General features: G+C 45.3%; 1 protein-coding gene and 3 non-coding genes across 5 annotated transcripts; all 4 read right to left on the minus strand.

The window, feature by feature from the left end:
* Nucleotides 1-9567: 9567 nt before the first annotated feature.
* On the minus strand, nucleotides 9568-9641 carry TRNAI-GAU (transfer RNA isoleucine (anticodon GAU)). The gene has a single exon. It is a non-coding gene; the product is annotated as a tRNA-Ile (tRNA).
* Nucleotides 9642-11865: 2224 nt separating this feature from the next.
* TRNAI-GAU (transfer RNA isoleucine (anticodon GAU)) lies at nucleotides 11866-11939 on the minus strand. Its single transcript has one exon. It is a non-coding gene; the product is annotated as a tRNA-Ile (tRNA).
* A 210-nt stretch (nucleotides 11940-12149) lies between these two features.
* On the minus strand, nucleotides 12150-17429 carry LOC123046180 (probable metal-nicotianamine transporter YSL9). Of its 2 annotated transcripts, none has more exons than XM_044469483.1 (8): nucleotides 17286-17429; nucleotides 15981-16396; nucleotides 15716-15882; nucleotides 14789-14886; nucleotides 14308-14442; nucleotides 14031-14220; nucleotides 13840-13954; nucleotides 12150-13763 (listed from the first exon to the last, which is right to left on the minus strand). In XM_044469483.1, the coding sequence occupies exons 2-8, from the start codon at nucleotides 16357-16359 to the stop codon at nucleotides 12841-12843; spliced, it is 2007 nt and encodes a 668-aa protein (XP_044325418.1). In that variant the 5' UTR covers nucleotides 16360-16396; nucleotides 17286-17429; the 3' UTR covers nucleotides 12150-12840. The 2 variants fall into 2 exon arrangements, with proteins under 2 accessions (XP_044325418.1, XP_044325417.1); XM_044469482.1 differs by lacking the exon at nucleotides 17286-17429 and adding an exon at nucleotides 16525-16806.
* On the minus strand, nucleotides 12190-12263 carry TRNAI-GAU (transfer RNA isoleucine (anticodon GAU)). The gene has a single exon. It is a non-coding gene; the product is annotated as a tRNA-Ile (tRNA).
* Nucleotides 17430-17794: the final 365 nt, after the last annotated feature.

The following is a 17794-nucleotide window of genomic DNA, read 5'->3' on the forward strand; positions in this document are numbered from 1 at the left end:
CGTGACGTCCGGGATCTCATCCGGGACTCCGAACAACTTTTGGTTTGCTGCATACTCATATTCTTACAACCCTAGCGTCACCGAACCTTAAGTGTGTAGACCCTACGGGTTCGGGAGACATGTAGACATGACCGAGACGGCTCTCCGGTCAATAACCAACAGCAGGATCTGGATACCCATGTTGGCTCCCACATGCTCCTCGATGATCTCATCGGATGAACCACGATGTCGAGGATTTAAGCAACCCCGTATATAATTCACTTTGTCAATCGATACGTTACTTGCCCGAGATTCGATCGTCGGTATCCCAATACCTCGTTCAATCTCGTTACCGGCAAGTCACTTTACTCGTACCGTAATGCATGATCCCGTGACCAGACACTTGGTCACTTTGAGCTCATTATGATGATGCATTACCGAGTGGGCCCAGAGATACCTCTCCGTCATACGGAGTGACAAATCCCAGTCTCGATCCGTGTCAACCCAACAGACACTTTCGGAGATACCTGTAGTGCACCTTTATAGCCACCCAGTTACGTTGTGACGTTTGGTACACCCAAAGCACTCCTACGGCATCCGGGAGTTACACGATCTCATGGTCTAAGGAAAAGATACTTGACATTGGAAAACCTCTAGCAAACGAACTACACGATCTTTGTGCTATGCTTAGGATTGGGTCTTGTCCATCACATCATTCTCCTAATGACGTGATCCCGTTATCAATGACATCCAATGTCCATAGTCAGGAACCATGACTATCTGTTGATCAACGAGCTAGTCAACTAGAGGCTCACTAGGGACATGTTGTGGTCTAAGTATTCACACGTGTATTACGATTTCCGGATAATACAATTATAGCATGAATAAAAGACAATTATCATGAACAAGGAAATATAATAATAATCCTTTTATTATTGCCTCTAGGGCATATTTCCAACAGTCTCCCACTTGCACTAGAGTCAATAATCTATTTACATTGTGATGAGTCGAACACCCATAGAGTTCTGGTGTTGATCATGTTTTGCTCGCGGAAGAGGTTTAGTCAACGGATCTGCGACATTCAGATCCGTATGTACTTTGCAAATATCTATGTCTCCATCTTGAACATTTTCACAGATGGAGTTGAAACGATGCTTGATGTGCCTGGTCTTCTTGTGAAACCTGGGCTCCTTTATGGGTTCTATTCTGGTCATTTTTTCCGTTTAAAACTATAAACTGGTGGTTATTTTACAGTTTCATGCGTTTTAAGGGATCTGCTAGAGATGCTTTTAGGGTGGTAGGCCCGTCAACTTATGTTCCGCAGGTCCCATGTTCTAACCCTGATGATGACCTCAACTTTTTGTCAGAATTAAAGTTCTTTTTTTAACATGGAATTAAAGTTCTTAATTTATGTTGTTAAAATACAACGATATAATTACTGGGTATCCTTCTAGTACATGAATCGTTATCCTGGTGGGTTGGCTAGCTGCACACATCGGTTGGCTGGCACAGAGCGTATGTCTTTGACCTACAAGTTGGTCCCGTGGCGCTTTTTTGGGTGAAAAATAAAATAAAATTCGAGGGTACTTTTGTAAAAGAAAACACGCCACATGCCTCTGCTACACCGCCCGGTCACTGACAATGGGCCCGCACGCCATGCTGTCACGCCTCATCAGCGCCGCATGCGTATACAAATGAGTTTTGCACCGTATTTGGATGACAAGCCAAGTTGTGGCACCAGTTTAATGTATGCTGCAAGTTCTAGCACTAAAGTGACTTTTCTCGCCAAGTTTAAGCACCGGTGGTATAATTGACTCTAGAAACAACAATGTCTTAAATCTAGTAGAACAAAAGAATAAAAGCAGCATATCCTATATATGACCTAGAGCACCTAGATATATCAAGCTGATCCAGGCTCATATGAAGATCCATCTTCAATGCACCATCAACAAGCCTTGTACTCATGGATATACTCATACTCTACCCGTTTATACTGACATGTGAACCTTACTCGTGAAGTGTGTCGTGAGCTTGTGAACCTATATTAAAGTTGTCATCAATTGTTAATTTAAATTAAGATAATTGTTATGTACTCACCTATCTGTTATTGAGTTGAGATAAATATTATTTTTGGCTAAATGTGATACCGAGGAATGTAAAATTGTGAATATCGTGTGTACTATTTACTCTAACCATTGGGTACCACATGTGAATTTGGTATTCGTTTGGTATTTTGATGATATGTATGTTGTTGCTTCCTTTAGTGGTGTCATATGAACGTCGACTGCATGACACTTCATCATATTTAGGCCTAAGGGAGAAGGCATTGTGGAGTAATAAGTAGATGATGAGTTGCTAGAGTGACTGTAGGATCGAAAGTATGTCTAGAGAGAGGTGATTAGACTACTTGACCAAATAAAAACCTAACATTTTCCCAATTTTAGTTGTGGCCAGATTTTAGCAAATCTAGCAAGTCAACCATCACCCTACACATGCAATTTCAAGAGTATAGCAACGGAAAGTAAGACATTGCACATGTAAGTAAAGGAGGGGGTTGGAGAAGGCAAACACAATTGGGACAATGTAATTTTGGCATGGTTTTGATAGGTGGTGCTATCGTATGTCCACGTTGATGGAGACTTCAACCCGCGCGAGTCCACGGAGGGCTCCACCCACGAAGGGTCCATGAAGAAGCAACATTGTCTATCCCACCATGGCCATCGTTCACGAAGAACTTGCGTCACTTGGGTAGATCTTCATGAAGTAGGCGATCTACTTGACCTTACAAACTTCTTGGTTCAACTCCACATCATGTTGGAGGCTCCCAAGCAACACCTAACCAATCTAGGAGACACCACTCTTCAAAAGGTAATAGATGGTGTGAATGATGATGAACTCCTTGCTCTTGTGCTTCAAATTATAGTCTCTCCAACACTCAACTCTCTCTCACAGATTTGGCTTTGACGATGGAAGAAAAAATTGAGTGGAAAGCAACTTGGAGAAGGCTAGAAATCAAGATTCAAATGGTAGGAATGGAATCTCTTGATCTCCACACATGAGTAGGTGGTTCTCTCTCAGAAAATGAGTAGTGGAAGTGTAGGCATGTTCTGATGGCTCTCTTGCTAAGTAAGAGGGGGTGGAGGGGTATATATAGCTAGCCTCCACACAAAATCCAACCATTACACACTTTTGACTCAACTCGGTGGCACCGATCAAAATTCTCGGTGGCACCAACCTGTGTAAAAGATATGAACTTTAGGAGTCTCGGTGGGACCGACTTGAAACATCTTGGAGGGACCGATGTGCAATGGTAATGGCAAACCTCGTTTCGGTGGCACCGATTGCATCAACTCGGTAGGACCGAAGTGAAGCAATAAGGCAACCGAAGGCTGGAAAGCCATCTCAGTGGCACCGATTGCAAAACTCGATAAGACCAAAATAATTGCAACAGATGACAGAGAGTTGGCAAGGTCATCTCGGTAGGACCGACATTCATATCGGTGACTCCGATCTGTTAGGGTTTGGCTGTGGCAGTGTCCAGTTGAACTGTACCTGGGTCCGGATATGTAGGTTTTGGTGGGACCGAGTTGGATTGTAGGGTTTACGACATATTTGGATAGAGAAAGTGGTTGAGGGTTTTTCGAACAATACCACTAAGCACTTGAGCAATCAGATCATCAACAACACCGCATCCCCTTTTAATAGTATTGGCTTTCCTATGGACTCAATATGATCTTGGATCACTTAACCAAAAATGTAGAGTCTTGAGCTTTTGCCAATCCATGTCCTTAGCATTTTGAGGGGTCCACAATCACTATTCCGTGCCATGCCAATCATTGAACTTCCTAAAATATTTAACTTGAATGAATATTAGTTCAGTGATATATATGTTGTTATTAGTTACCAAAACCACCCGAGGATTAGTTGCACTTTCAATCTCCCCCTTTTTGGTAATTGATGACAACAAGCTTCGTCAAATGATTAAATGAATGAAATACATGGTCACTTTGAGAAATATGTGATAAGCAAGAGCCCCCCTCCCCTAAATTTGTGCATTATTAAAAAATTGTGTTTGAATGCAAATGCACAATCGATTAGGATCATGGGTCACTCTTCCATGTCACATACAACTTGGTGGAGCGCACAAAATGATATGATTGGGATAATAAGCACTCGTCACCAAAAACACAAGTGAATGATCATACAAAGATAATGATAATGATAAGCAATATGCATAAAATGAAGCATAGTATGATCAAGCACAAACAACCAACATAGTATCTCACACACACAACAAATCAAAGTAGCATAAACCAAGTAGTAGCAAAAACTCGAAGAAATCAAATGAGCAAATCAAGCTAGCATAAACCAAGTAGTAGCAAAAACTCGAAGAAATCAAATGAGCAAAAGCAAGACACTCTCCCTCTCTCTTTCTCTCTCTCAGCCTAATGATCTATACAAATTATCCCCCCCTTTGGAAGTATCAAAAAGCTCGAATAGGTATAGATCTATGCGTCTCTCTAAGCACGATCCCCGGCCGCTCCTGGAGGTGAAGATCTCTGGCTGGCAGCTCCGGTGTGTGTAGACAGTGTTCAGAGAAGTGTATCTGCAAAAGCTTCGGCTTGCGTCTGCTAGGTTGGTGGAGTAGACACTAGCGGTGGAACTGATGGAGTAGCAGCAAGGGCTAAAGTGGTAGTCCTCATATCTACAGTAGGCACGGTAGCAGACCTTGCTATCCTAGGCATTATTTGGAGTATGTCAGTAGTAGGTTTGTCATCACACTGTCCTCTGCATCCTCTCTAGCTTTAGCAGCTGCATCAACATCATTCTTCAGCTCTCCATGATGGTCTGGACCTCTGTGACCTTTACATCAAGATCATAAATTTTTGCCTCAACTATCTGCTCTAAGCTCTCCTGGTTCTTGGCGAGGCTGGCCAAACTTCGTTCAATCCTCAGGGTTGCTTCTAGCAGATAAGTCATTTGATCACTTTTGGTCTTGAGATTAGCAAATGGACCAGATGCTTCCTTAGCTGCGAGGGCTGCATGTATCTTCTCTTGTGCCTCAACAGAAGTAGGATGAGATGGGTCCATCACCATTACGTTATCCTCGAATTCTGGCAACAATAGGAGATGCTCGCGATCAAGAAGATATGTGCTCGTTCCAATCTTGGAACTGATGAGTAACTGAATGTGCGGAGCAAAACCACATGATCTCCTTTGGTCTGTAGTTGTCCTCTTGATAGTTTCAATAATTAAGCTCATTACCTTGAATTTTTTTAGGTGTGTCAAAGAGATGCAACAGGTTGATGGAATGGCCACGGATCATCTTGTCATCTTCAGATTTGGGCAACAAAGTGGGCCTCAAAATAGTGTTTGTAGTGGCCAAACCAGGTAGCAAATGCTTCACAGAACCTAACTTGTGGGTCTCAACATCTTTCTCGGGAATAGCTTTGTACATGTCCTTCATCGAGTTGCGGTCCACCTTGGGCTTTGCATAGACATCAATGTCTCTCTCTTCTTCTTCAAGAACAACAAGAAAAGTTGCCCACTCAAAGATGGTCGACTGGTATCTCACTCCCTCAGTCATCGGCACAATCCTTCCACCTGGATAGAAATGAGCAGTTGAATAGAATTGCATTATCATCTCATCATTCAATGAGGTAAGCTTCTTCCCAACAAAAGCATCAACACCTGCAAGTCTGAAACTCTCATGGACATGGGGAAGTTGTCTTCATTGTCATCAATGTATTTCCAATCCACCCATTTTATGTCACTGACAATAGGCTTTTTGTCAAGCAGCACCGTTTTGTAAAATCTTGTTGCTCTCTGGTGTGGAAATGATAATCACAGACAGTTCTTCTCTTGATAGAATAAGGATCATATAATCTCCACTGACGCGAACATTTGTCATTTCTTAACATCATGTTCTCAACAACAGAATGGGCTTTGTCATGATCTGAAATTTTGGGTCTCAATTTCTTGAGCACTAGTGGCTCATCATCTTCAGGCACTGAGGCCTTATTCTTCTCACTTGCAGAAACATTGAACTAAAACCACGACGAGTAATTTGAAACGGAGAGAGTAGTTCTCATGGCCTTTGTAGCTGAAACTCTTGTAGTTCAAATACTTGTTCAACACACACACACACACACACACACACACACACACACACATATATATATATAGGAGTAGGATTTTCTACAATAGCTTGCCACAGAACTAAATATATATATAATCAATATTTCTCAAATATTTTTTTGAAAAGTGTTTTTTGTAATATACATATATTTAAAATATTCTAAAGTATAAGTAAAAGTACAAAAATAAAGTAAAAAGGAAAACAGAAAACGCAGGAAAAAAACAGGGAAAAGAGGCTGGGGGCTCCCGTGCTCGTGGGCCGGCCCAACTCGCTCGCGCTTCAGCGAGTCCGAAGCCAGACTTGTTGAAGGCGAGACGTGCCCGACAAAAAACGAACTTGTGTCTGTTTGCGTTGGCACGTTGGGCTGTTGTCTCTGTTCGTTACACGTGCGAAATGCGTCGGCGGGTTGGAGTTTTTTTTTTATGGTAGCGTTGGAGCTGCCCTGGGGTCAGGTGCACGACGCCCCGTCCCATGCCGAGTCATTTCAGTCACGAATCAGCCGGTCTCGACTGGGCTAGCGTGACTTTGGGCCGCGTTCCCGGCGCACTCCCTCACCGCAGTTGATATCGGGCACCGGCTCGTGGTTGCGCTACAACCATTGCCGCTGGAAATGCGCGCGCTGCGATCAATCGTCCCTTCCCTCCGTCCTCCGGCGCCAGGAGGTAACCTAATACACTCTTGACGGATCTTCTAACTAGCGCTTCTATCACCGATCTATTTACTTCTATCGTCGATTTGCTCTGGAGTGTATGATTTTTACGCGATTCCAGACAAAATAAAACAAATTGTTGACGCGATCTACAATATCGCCGTCATTTCTTGTCACTGCGGAGACGATTGTGTAGGGTTTCTAGGGCAAATCTATTGTCTACTCTGCATCCATCCTAAATAAGATGGACCTGCTGGCGAACAAAATCAGAGGACAGGAAAAAGTTTCCTGTACACAATTCGGCCAGAGAATTTCAGAACACGGTCCAGATCGAGCATCGGATCCCGCTTTGCGTGGTTGAACCAAAGGCAGCCGTGGACAGCTCGTAAGCTATACATACATGCAGTACAATCCCACATCAGTGAAAGCAATCCCACACACTATGATTCCACGAGACATTGTGGCTGATCTGTGCCATCAGAAAACTGAGAAGACACCTGTGAACGACGAGGGCGGTGAACGACGAGGGCTACTGTTAGGAATCTTCAGTACTTGAGTGAGTGGGAGAAGACACCAGTGAACGACGACGATCCACATCGGGCGGTTCATGTGGAGGCCGGCAGTTCACACAAGATGCCCCGTCTCTTTCACGCATCAGCGTCGGTCTACGATCGCGATGTTGCACAACACAAGCAAGCATAAAGAAGAAGAGTTGGGGACTGTAACAGGTTAGTTTACTGTCCTTGTTTTGATCCCGAGCCTAGTCTATGGACTGCGTGGATCATGCTTCACATCTTCTTGATTGTTTGGTTAGATCCATTGGTAAATTTGGTCGATACACGCGGAATTGTTTCATGCATGGTCTTGATCACCTCAATAATTGGCCTAGTGATGTAGCATTGGGCAGGGCTGTCTGGCTAGTGTTTTTTTGGGGGGACCGGCTGTCTGGCTGCTTGATGGACCTGAACCCGTTAGCTTTTGAGTCAAATCGATCTAAGAACAACTCTAGATCATACACCCTAAAACACCGGCTACCACCGGATTTGGAGAGCAATGGGGGTGAACTTTGTGTGCGCAGATAAATGGAGTTTTCATGTACATCTCAATTGACCCAGTCCGGTTGAAGATGCTTTTAGTTTTTTTTTTTAGAAAAGAAGGATGACCCTGGCCTCTGCATTGAGAGATGCATGCGGCCATTTTATTGATTATTCTTGAGGACCTTACAAAGTAGAACAACAATATGCCTGAATCCGCCATCTTGGCAACATCTGCTGCTACTCCTATCCATATGATGAAGGGGTGCAAGTCGGGCCACATATCCAGACCTCTCACCTAAGCCTAACATCTAAAGCCGGAGGCCCCGACCGAGCCATCTATCGGTCCAGGGCACAAACCGGTCCGACGCACTCACATGTGTCGTTGCCGCCATCTTCCACCGGTCCATCTTCAGAGCAGATTGAGGTGTCAACCTTAGCAGGGCCTCCGCCATCGACGCCACCATGACGCCAAACGACAACCTCCACCTACGCGAGCCTTGGCAGGTCTTCCGCCATGGACACCACCATGAAACCAAACGACGACCTCCACCTACGCGAGTCCATCTCCAAGCAACGGACGTAGATCCATGCTAGGATAGGTCTGCACCACCGCCCTCGTCCACCACCCACTAGCGCCACCCAACCCCAAGGTTCCCAAAGCGGCACCTTCAAGAAGGTAACGGCGCCGTGAGCGCCGCCGCCGCCCAACAAATTTAGGGCTTTCGCCCAGGAGACCTAGGGGAAGGGGAAGTGAGGAGATCAGTCCATACCGACGCCTCCAAGGAGGGGAACGACACCCTAGGCGTCGTTGTCGGCATGGCCGACCATGGCCGGCCAGGGATTTCGCCCGAACTAGATCCCCGCCACCAGCAGCACCTCCTGTACAGAACCGGCGACCAAGGGAAGCGCGAGCCGACCCGGCTGGCCCGCACGCCGAACAGGGAAGGAGGGAAGGCGCCAGATCGCGCGCACCGACCTCCGCAGAAGCCGCCGCCAGCCGCCAGCCGCCAACGACCACCGGGATCCCGCCGCCCGCGCGGCCAGGACGCCAGATCCACCACCCGCACAGCTGCTCGCCGGAGCTTGTTGTGCCTCGCCAAAGGAGCCGCCGCTCCAGATCCGGGACTCCCCACGCAGAGGCAGGACAGCCGAGACCCCACGGCCACCATCCTTGGCGTCCCGGGTTTGCCCGGCGGCTGCCTCAGGCGGCGGCGAGGAGGTGGGACGAGGTGGGGAGGGGGCTGAGGCGGCGCGGCTAGGGTTCCCCCGCCGCCGCCGGGGGAGGCGACGCGGGGGTCGCGAGAGGGAGCTGAAGATGCTCTTAGTGTTCGTATTTCTTTATGTTTGAGAACTTTTTAGAGGGTGAGAGATTATATAGTCTGGCTGTAATAAGCTATTCTTATTTTCTCAAACTCACTACAAAAACAGTAAGGGGTTGGAGAACATAATAAAGAAAATGTAGTCATAGCTGAATTAATTAAATCCATGAGAAACCCTACATTAATTAAACAATCGTCCGGCAGGCCTGTGATACCAGATCTAATACTCCCTATGATCATATTATGTACTAAATCAACAACAATTAATATGGATTGGAGGGAGTAAGTTAGTTAGTATATCAGTACAAAAACGAGTAATCGTGATTGCATATCCTGGCGGTCCCTGAGATACCAGACCTAATAAGCTATTTTTATTTGCTCAATTTACTAGAGAAAATAACACAAATACAGGAAAAAGAGAGTAATCGCAATTAAAAAAAGAAATGGTCCCGACGGGGTTTGAACCCGTGACCTTTGGTATATCAGACCAACACTCTAACCAACTGAGCCACGGGACCTAATTATTTAGTGAATATTTCTTTCTTTATTAAAATAATGGAAAATACAGAAGAACCAAAAAATCAAGACCCATGAGAGTTAGGCTCCTCGCTTACACTGCGGCCAGAGTTAATAAGCTGGAGAGGTGTTTTGAATTCAATAAAGAATTGCAGTTCAGTGGTGGTAAGCATGGTAAGCAGCACTGATTTTGTTGGATGTTCTCAGAAACTCGTGATGGTTGCGTCAATCCTGTTGAGTGGGTACATCTATCTATCTTAATACCAGTCTCACACTCATCAGTTTATACACATTACTTGACAGTTCTTTCCAAGTCACAGATCAACTGACAACCCTTCAGTAGTTTATATCTGATGATAATATTTGCAGGAACAGCTGAAACCGACATTACGCAATTGGATCTGCTGCTCTTGAAAGATATACTCCCTCTGTAAAGAAGTATAAGAGTGTTTAGTGTGTTTATAGAGGGAGTACTTCTTACTACTTGATGATAACATTTGCAGTCTCCAACTCTTCTTACGACCTTCTTGAAAGGCACCAGTGAACAACGACGATCCACATCGAGCGGTTCATGTGGAGGCCGGCAGTTCACACAAGCACCCCGTCGCTTTCACGCATCAGCATCGGTCTATGATCGCAATGGGCACAAGCAAGCAAAAAGTAGAAGAGTTGGAGTCTTGGAGACTGTAACAGGTTAGTTTACTGTGTTGTTTTGATTTTTGGGCATAGTCTACGGACTGCATGGATCATGCTTCACATCTTCTTAATTGTTCGGTTATACTCACCGGTAACTTTGGTCCATACCCACGGAATTGTTTTATGCATGGTCTTGATCACCTCAATAATTGGCCTAGTGATGCATGCAGCATTGGGCAGGGCTGGCTGGCTAGCTAGAGGGATTTGAACCCTCCACTTTGGCACAAACCGATCCTAGAAAAATTCCAGCAGATTTGATAAAAGGGCAGCCCCTCTAATGGTTCCAGAGGGAACTCTAGGAGGTTTTAGAGTGCGCTGCTAAATCACACACCCTAAAATTGCATCCTCTGTACTTCTTATTCCATGTGGGACTCAGTTGTCACTGTGTCACTATTTTTCTTCTTTTCCCCATTCGTTTCTTGCTCATCATCCGGACGCATCACTGTTCTGGCTGGCGCACCTTGTCCCTCTCGCTAGTCCCCTCCACTCGCCACCCCCGTAGGATGTCCCTCCAGCCTCTGCCCGTTATGTTGATGGGCAATGACTGGAGAAGGAAGGAACCAAGGTGGCGCTTCACCGGTTGCGACTGGCGGGGTCGGCTGCTGGGGGCGCGGCGCCGAGAAGGGAGGGGTGTGGAGCCGGCTACCAGTCACAAGAAGCGGAGGGAAGGCCGCGACAGGGGAATGAGTCATGCAGTCGGTGGGGTTGGTGAGACCACGACGGTGAGTGAATGAAAAGGGCATGAAGTTTCGTTGGCACCAAAACTTTTGTGCATAGGGTGTCCCTCTGTATTTTCCTCTCTCTTACCTAATACTCCCTCCATTCTGATTTACTCGCCGTGGTTTAGTTGGAAAGGAGGGAGTAAATATATAAAGGGTGGTGCGATCTTTTAGAGGGTGCCCTCCAAAATTTTTTAGGGATAGAGGGTCACTTAGGGAATCTGGTTGAGTGAGTATTTCTCTATTTTGATAGTTTTATTGGAGGGGTTCTAAGTAATCTGGCAGAATTGCTCTAAACAATGATCGGTTTGGGAATATAGAGAAAAAAGAGTAATTGCAGTTACTCGCCGTGGTTTAGTTGGAACGGAGGGAGTAAATATATAAAGGGTGGTGCGGTCTTTTAGAGGGTGCCCTCTAATTTTTTTTAGGGATAGAGGGTCACTTAGGGAATCTGGTTGAGTGAGTATTTCTCTATTTTGATAGTTTTATTGGAGGGGTTCTAATTAATCTGGCAGAATTGCTCTAAACAATGATCGGTTTGGGAATATAGAGAAAAAAGAGTAATTGCAATTACTCGCCGTGGTTTAGTTGGAACGGAGGGAGTAAATATATAAAGGGTGGTGCGGTCTTTTAGAGGGTGCCCTCTAATTTTTTTTAGGGATAGAGGGTCACTTAAGGAATCTGGTTGAGTGAGTATTTCTCTATTTTGATAGTTTTATTGGAGGGGTTCTAAGTAATCTGGCAGAATTGCTCTAAACAATGATCGGTTTGGGAATATAGAGAAAAAAGAGTAATTGCAGTTAAAAAGAATTGGTCCCAACGGGGCTTGAACCCGTGACCTTTGGTATATCAGACCAACACTCTAACCAACTGAGCTACAGGACCTAATTTATTTCTTAATATTTATTTACTATTAAAATAATAAAACGGAGAATATACAATAAGTAATCATGATTGAATACAATTTTAAAAACTCCTGCCGGCCCCTGATATACAAGACTTAATGAGTCATTTTTGTTTTCTCAAATTACTAGGAAAAACGATGAGCAGTTAGAAAATACATTGAAAAAAGAGGGTAATCTTCCCGCAAAAAAAGAAAAGAAAATAGAGGGTAATCACAATTTAAAAAAAGAACTGGTCCCGACGGGGATTGAACCCGTGACTTTTGGCATATCAGACCAACACTCTAACCAACTGAGCTACAGGACCTAATTATCTACTGAATATTTCTTTACCTTAAAAGCAATTTAAAAAGACCTTCGCATTTTATTCTGAGAATCATATCTCCTACACATACATAAACTGATAGATAGGGACTTCTCACTAAAGAAAATAATCACCACAGGAAGATAATTACACAGTAATGTATAGGCCTAATTTTGTCTTCAGTGTTCAGTGGTAAGCACTAAGCAGCACTGAATTTGTTGGATGGTTTTCAGAAACTCATGATGTTTCCCTGCTGCAGCATACAGTAATTCATCGCTGCGGTAATCCTGTCGAGTGGGCTCATCTATCTTCATACCCCAGTCTTATCCTCATCAGTTTATACACATTACTTGACAACGCTTTCGGTGCCACACGTCATCTGACAACCCTTCATTTGATGGTTTATATCCGATGATAACATTTGTAGATAACAGATGGAAGCCCACATTTGGCAATTGGATCTGCTGCTCTTGAAAGATGATATACCTCTTACAATTTTACACCTTCTGGATTTATATATCATTCAACTTATTCACCATAGAGCTGCGAGCCAGCGACCACTATCGGGCATGATACCCATCTAGTGTGTAGAAGCAAATGCCATGCACATTGGTGGGGTGATCTTGGCCAACGCAAGCAAGGAAGCTGGGAAGATCCAAAGTCCATCCCCACATATAAAACCGGAGGCAACTGCTGGCACCATATGTGCTGCTTTGCTCCTGTCAATCTTGTGCCAGATGTAGACTATCAAGCTCCCGGCACACATGTCGATGGCGAAGCTCGCGCCGACAAGGAAGGGGAACCCCATTGCCATGGGCAAGGGGACCCATTTGCCATACTTCTGTGGAAGGAAATCCCTCATCAGGTTGGCCACCAGTGCAAAGGCAAAGAATCCACAGCAGAGCTGCAAGCAATGCATGGGCAGAGCAGAGAAGCCCTCCACACCAAGAATCGCGATGTTTCGGTATATCAGAGCATACGGCGCCTTCCAGGGGCTGTCCTGGTTGCCTATGTCAAAGGCATTGTAGAACACATAGAATGTCAGCGGTGAGATGACACAACCAATGGCGGTGCCGATGATCTGGGCGATAAGCATTGATCTAGGTGATGTTAATGTAAGATGCCCAGTTTTGAAGTCCTGCATCAGATCAGCAGATATCGACGTCATACACTTCACCATGCCACAGCCTACCATCCCAGCAACCACGCCATGTTCTTTCCCAGCTGCGGCCGCAAGAATGAGGAGGGCAACTTTTCCATAGTTGAAGGCCATGTTGATGTCGGTAAGACCGGATCCATAGGCATTGGAGAAACCCAGAGCAGGAGCCAATAGGTATGCTACAACAGCATAGTACCACTTCAACTCAGGGAACATCCTGGGAATAGTGATTACAGCAACGACCGATAATGCAAAGTAACCCAAAAAGGCTAGCCAGTTAGGGAGACTGTCTCTTATAAACACTTCATTGCGATGTTGTTCAACGAGTGACAGAGTATCTTCCCCTGAAAGCATAATGAACCCAACATTAGGTCATCTATACACCAGGAAGGCAGAAACCAGAAAGGTTAAGCTGTTTACCATTCTTTGCGTTTTTCTGTTTTGATTTGTCAAGCATACTCATGACGGTCTTAAGAATAATCTTTGTAAAATTGTATATGCCGTCTCCTAGGATGAGAGCTATGCAAATGAAGGCCTGTGAACGAGAGAAGGTAAGAAAAAAAGATTTGCAAAACACGCGCACAACAACAAAATTACACTTGGAAACATACCTTGTAACCTTGCAGACTTCTCATGCTGCTTTCTGGTAATTCTGCCGGATACCAGTTCCCTTTCAAATCAGCAATCAGTGGCCACATTACGCCCCAGGAGAGAATAGAGCCAAGAAGGAGAGATATATTCACAAGGTGGGGGCAAATCATCCCTGCCCCAACATATGTGAGATTGAAATCAAAGAAGAACCTGACACCCCATCATAAAATCTAAATTAGGTGAAACTGTTACTAGTCAAGAACAGAATAGAATAATGAATAACATGACGGGCATTACGAATGTTTCCAAGCTCGTAGTCCAAGAGTGGGGAATTGCGAAAAGCCACAATGATCTCCACCAGAATAAAACCACTGGAAGAAGCTCCAGAAGAAGCTAATTGCAAAGTATTTTGTGAATCCATTCACTTGCATCCTGACGTTAGCAAGAAAAACATCAAATTTTGCTTAAAATGAGAGAATCATAATACTCCCTCCGGTCCTTTTTACTCCGCATATAAGATTTGTCTGGTCATGTTTATATGAAAAATATTCAACTTCTACAATATTAAAGTTATACAATGAAAAATAAATTCACGACGCATCTAATGATATTGATTTCGTATTGTGAATGTTATTTTTTTCCTATAAAGTTTGACTTCAGACAAATATTATATGCGGAGTTTGAGTTTGACTCCAGATAAATCTTATATTCGGAGTAAAAAGGACCGGTGGGAGTATATGGCTATGAAGGCTACTGGTTATGTGAGAGAACTGCATACTTTGCCACATCATCTCCCTTGGACGCATGAAATCCATTTATAAGCACGGCAGTTGCAGTTCCGCTTGGGTAAGTTAATTTGTAGTCGATCACCAAAATCTGAAAAATTACAAAGCTCCATAAAAAATGTGCTTAAAATAGTTTCTTTCCATTTGCAACTGATGTCAAACAGCTTGAAGTTTTTTTTTTCCACACGGGTCAAACAACTTGAAGCTGTTGTAAGGTAACAAAGGAAAAGTTATGCAGGGATCACGTTCAACTTTAAAGAGCTCCCAAGATGATATGTCTGATCTTGCCAGCAGAAGTGAATGATGTTCACATAAATTTTTCCCTCCATCAAACTTATGCTTAGAAATCAATTCAATTTAATTGCAACCGAATATTCCAGTAAAAAGAGTCCTTATTTTTTCCATAATTTACAATTCATTTAAATTGCATGTATGTCAAACCATAGGCGAGGTATCTAGTATTTTTGTTATACATAGAGAACTGAACACCGCACGCCATGGCTTTATTTTCTTGGCACTATTTAGCCAAAAAGGTTTAACATACTTGCCCACTCTTAGGCTTCAAGCAAACACGCTCATAGTCCTTAGGGTCATAACTTAGCCAATGTGTATAACGTGTGGGACTTGGCTGAAGAAATGCTTTGGCTATGGGCAGTGTGGCAACTAAACTAACAGTCCGAAAAGAATTTAAGTGCCAGCGTTCACCACAAACAACAAGGCCTAACAAAAAAAATGGAAGAATACTCGTTGCTTGTCTCAGCTTTACATAATCCTTCAGACACTTAGTTGGACATTGGGCAAAGGAACAAAATTGGGGGGTGAAGGGCAGAATCTCAGTTGGTAGTACTAAGTAGAACCGTGATCGAATAGCAAGAGTAAATTTCTGAAGATGTATACAGGAAAGAAAGACTGTCACCGACCTTCCTGAGAGGGACAAGCGCGAGAATCCCGACGAAGGCGACGGCGAAGAGGAAGCCCATCATCCACCCAACGCCGGGCTCCTTGGTGCCCACGTTGCCTTCCATGTCCACCCCGGCCATCTCGTAGGTCTTCTTGTTGAGCCCGAGCAGGTAGGACCCGAACCCACCTGGGGAGCGCAAAAAGGAAAATCCAAGAAGGCGTCAGAATCTCGGTGCTCCACTTGACAAAGAAAAGTGGGGAGAGATTCGCGGGCGCGGTCCCGACCGGCGGCGCCGATGCTGTAGCAGGCGACGGCGCAGGTCTGCACGACGGTGTTCTCCTGGCGGGTGAGCGGGCGGACGACGCGGCCCAGGCGGGCCAGCGCCTGCGTCCAGCCCCGGAGCATGACGAAGGAGATGAGCGCGGCGGAGACGTTGAGGGTGGGGTTGAGGCCCGTGGTGAGGTTGAGCTTCATCACGATGACGCTGTACATGGTGCCGACGGCCACGCTCACCACCAGGCCGCGCAGCGTCAGCTGCTCCGTCCACGGCGGCACGCGGCCGGTCGCGTGCGCGGGCGCCCCCGGCTCCGCGCCGTCATCGCAGAGCGCGGCCTTCCCCTTGTCGCTGCTTCCCCCGGCGTCGTCCCGCTGGTGGAGCCCCATGGCGAGCCCGGGGCGGGGTTGCTTCCTCCGCCGTTCCCTGCTTCATGGGGAAAAGAAATATTTCCGCGGCGTCAGGTTCAAGTCCATAGTAAAAAGGATTCTTGAAGAGGAGCTAGTGGTGAACAGAAAGCCCAGCATTTGATGGTGAGCTGACAGGAGTATTACGGTGCTATTAGCAGTGTAGTCATGAGCAAGCGAGCTCTTGTGCACCATGAACGAATGATTCAGTGGAACCAAACATGTAAATTTGATGAGCGATTCATGAGCACGCAAAATCTTTTGTCCTTGAGTGGGATGAAAAGAGAAAAATGAAAAACAAATCCGGCGTCACCTGGGGTCTCCGCTCCAAACCAAAACGACAAGAAGAGTGAACCAAGGGAAATTGAAGGTGAGCAGGGGAACCGGGGAGCACGTCAAGGAAAGAGAAGGAAAACGATGGACAATAGAAACAGTTCGACACTTCTTCTCCAGATCTCAGTACTTTAGCGCTGACTGACCGAGCGCTGCCCCTTGTGTACGTTAACAGTAAAACACACGCAACCACACAAAACTAGAAAATAATAATTAATCAGGAGTTCTTTCCTGGCACGCAATAAGTCAGGCGGCTCTTGCTCAACATTTCGAGCTGGAAACACGAAGGGATCCCCGTCGAATCAGAACACGAGATCGACCGCAACTCCAAGCAGAAGCGGTGACAGATAATGGAAGCAACCCCAAAGCAAGATGATGTATCAAAGAACAAAGAACTTAAACTCTTATTTTCCAATAGATAGAAGAAACAAGTCAACAGGAAACTGTCAGATCTCCCCAAGCAAGAGATAGATGGATCAAAAACAAGGAACGGCACAGTTATTAAACAGTTCTTATTCTAGGAGATATACTAGATAGATAGATTTTCGGACGATGTGCTCCTATCAGGACTGTACCTGCTCGGTGATCGTAGAAGCGGAGCCCGGCCGGCGGCTGCTGGACGGTAGGAGTCGGGCAGTCGGCGGTCGATCGATCGGTCAGACGTGATGGGTGGACTACTGACACCAGTAGACAGTGGCAGAGGTTATATATAAAGAGGCAAGAGCACTACAGATCCACAAACTTGCAATGGATGTGATGGTTTAGTCCACAAACTTGTAAAAGGTGATCACCTTATCCTTAAACTTGCAATGTATGTGAACATTTAGTCCAAAGCCAATCACAAGTTGACAAATGGTGCCACGCTGGCAGCGTTGTGGCACACCCGCTCGGCCCGGCATTTTTATGAAAAACCCCTCCACCTTTATTGAAATTATGAATGTTGTTGCGCTTGCGCCTACGTGCCAGAGGGCGGTGCTAGCAATCTGGCTAGGATTGGCGACTGCCATACCTCAAATTCCACCAAAAAATATATTAGTATATATACGAGTACTAGTGTGTGTGCATATTAATTACTCAACTTGGC

This window comes from Triticum aestivum, chromosome 2B (assembly GCF_018294505.1).
Source record: "Triticum aestivum cultivar Chinese Spring chromosome 2B, IWGSC CS RefSeq v2.1, whole genome shotgun sequence".
NCBI classification, from domain to species: Eukaryota; Viridiplantae; Streptophyta; class Magnoliopsida; order Poales; family Poaceae; genus Triticum; species Triticum aestivum.

Bases quoted from the DNA above. Each gene is read 5' to 3' on its own strand.
- LOC123046180 (XM_044469482.1), bottom strand. From the start codon at position 16,547: ATGACTACACTGCTAATAGCACC. The intron at 15,883-15,980 runs GTCGGGACCGCG...TGCGCTCCCCAG, and splicing joins CTACAGCATCGGCGCCGCCG to GTGGGTTCGGGTCCTACCTG. The intron at 14,443-14,788 runs GTATGCAGTTCT...TGCTAACGTCAG, and splicing joins AAGGGAGATGATGTGGCAAA to GATGCAAGTGAATGGATTCA.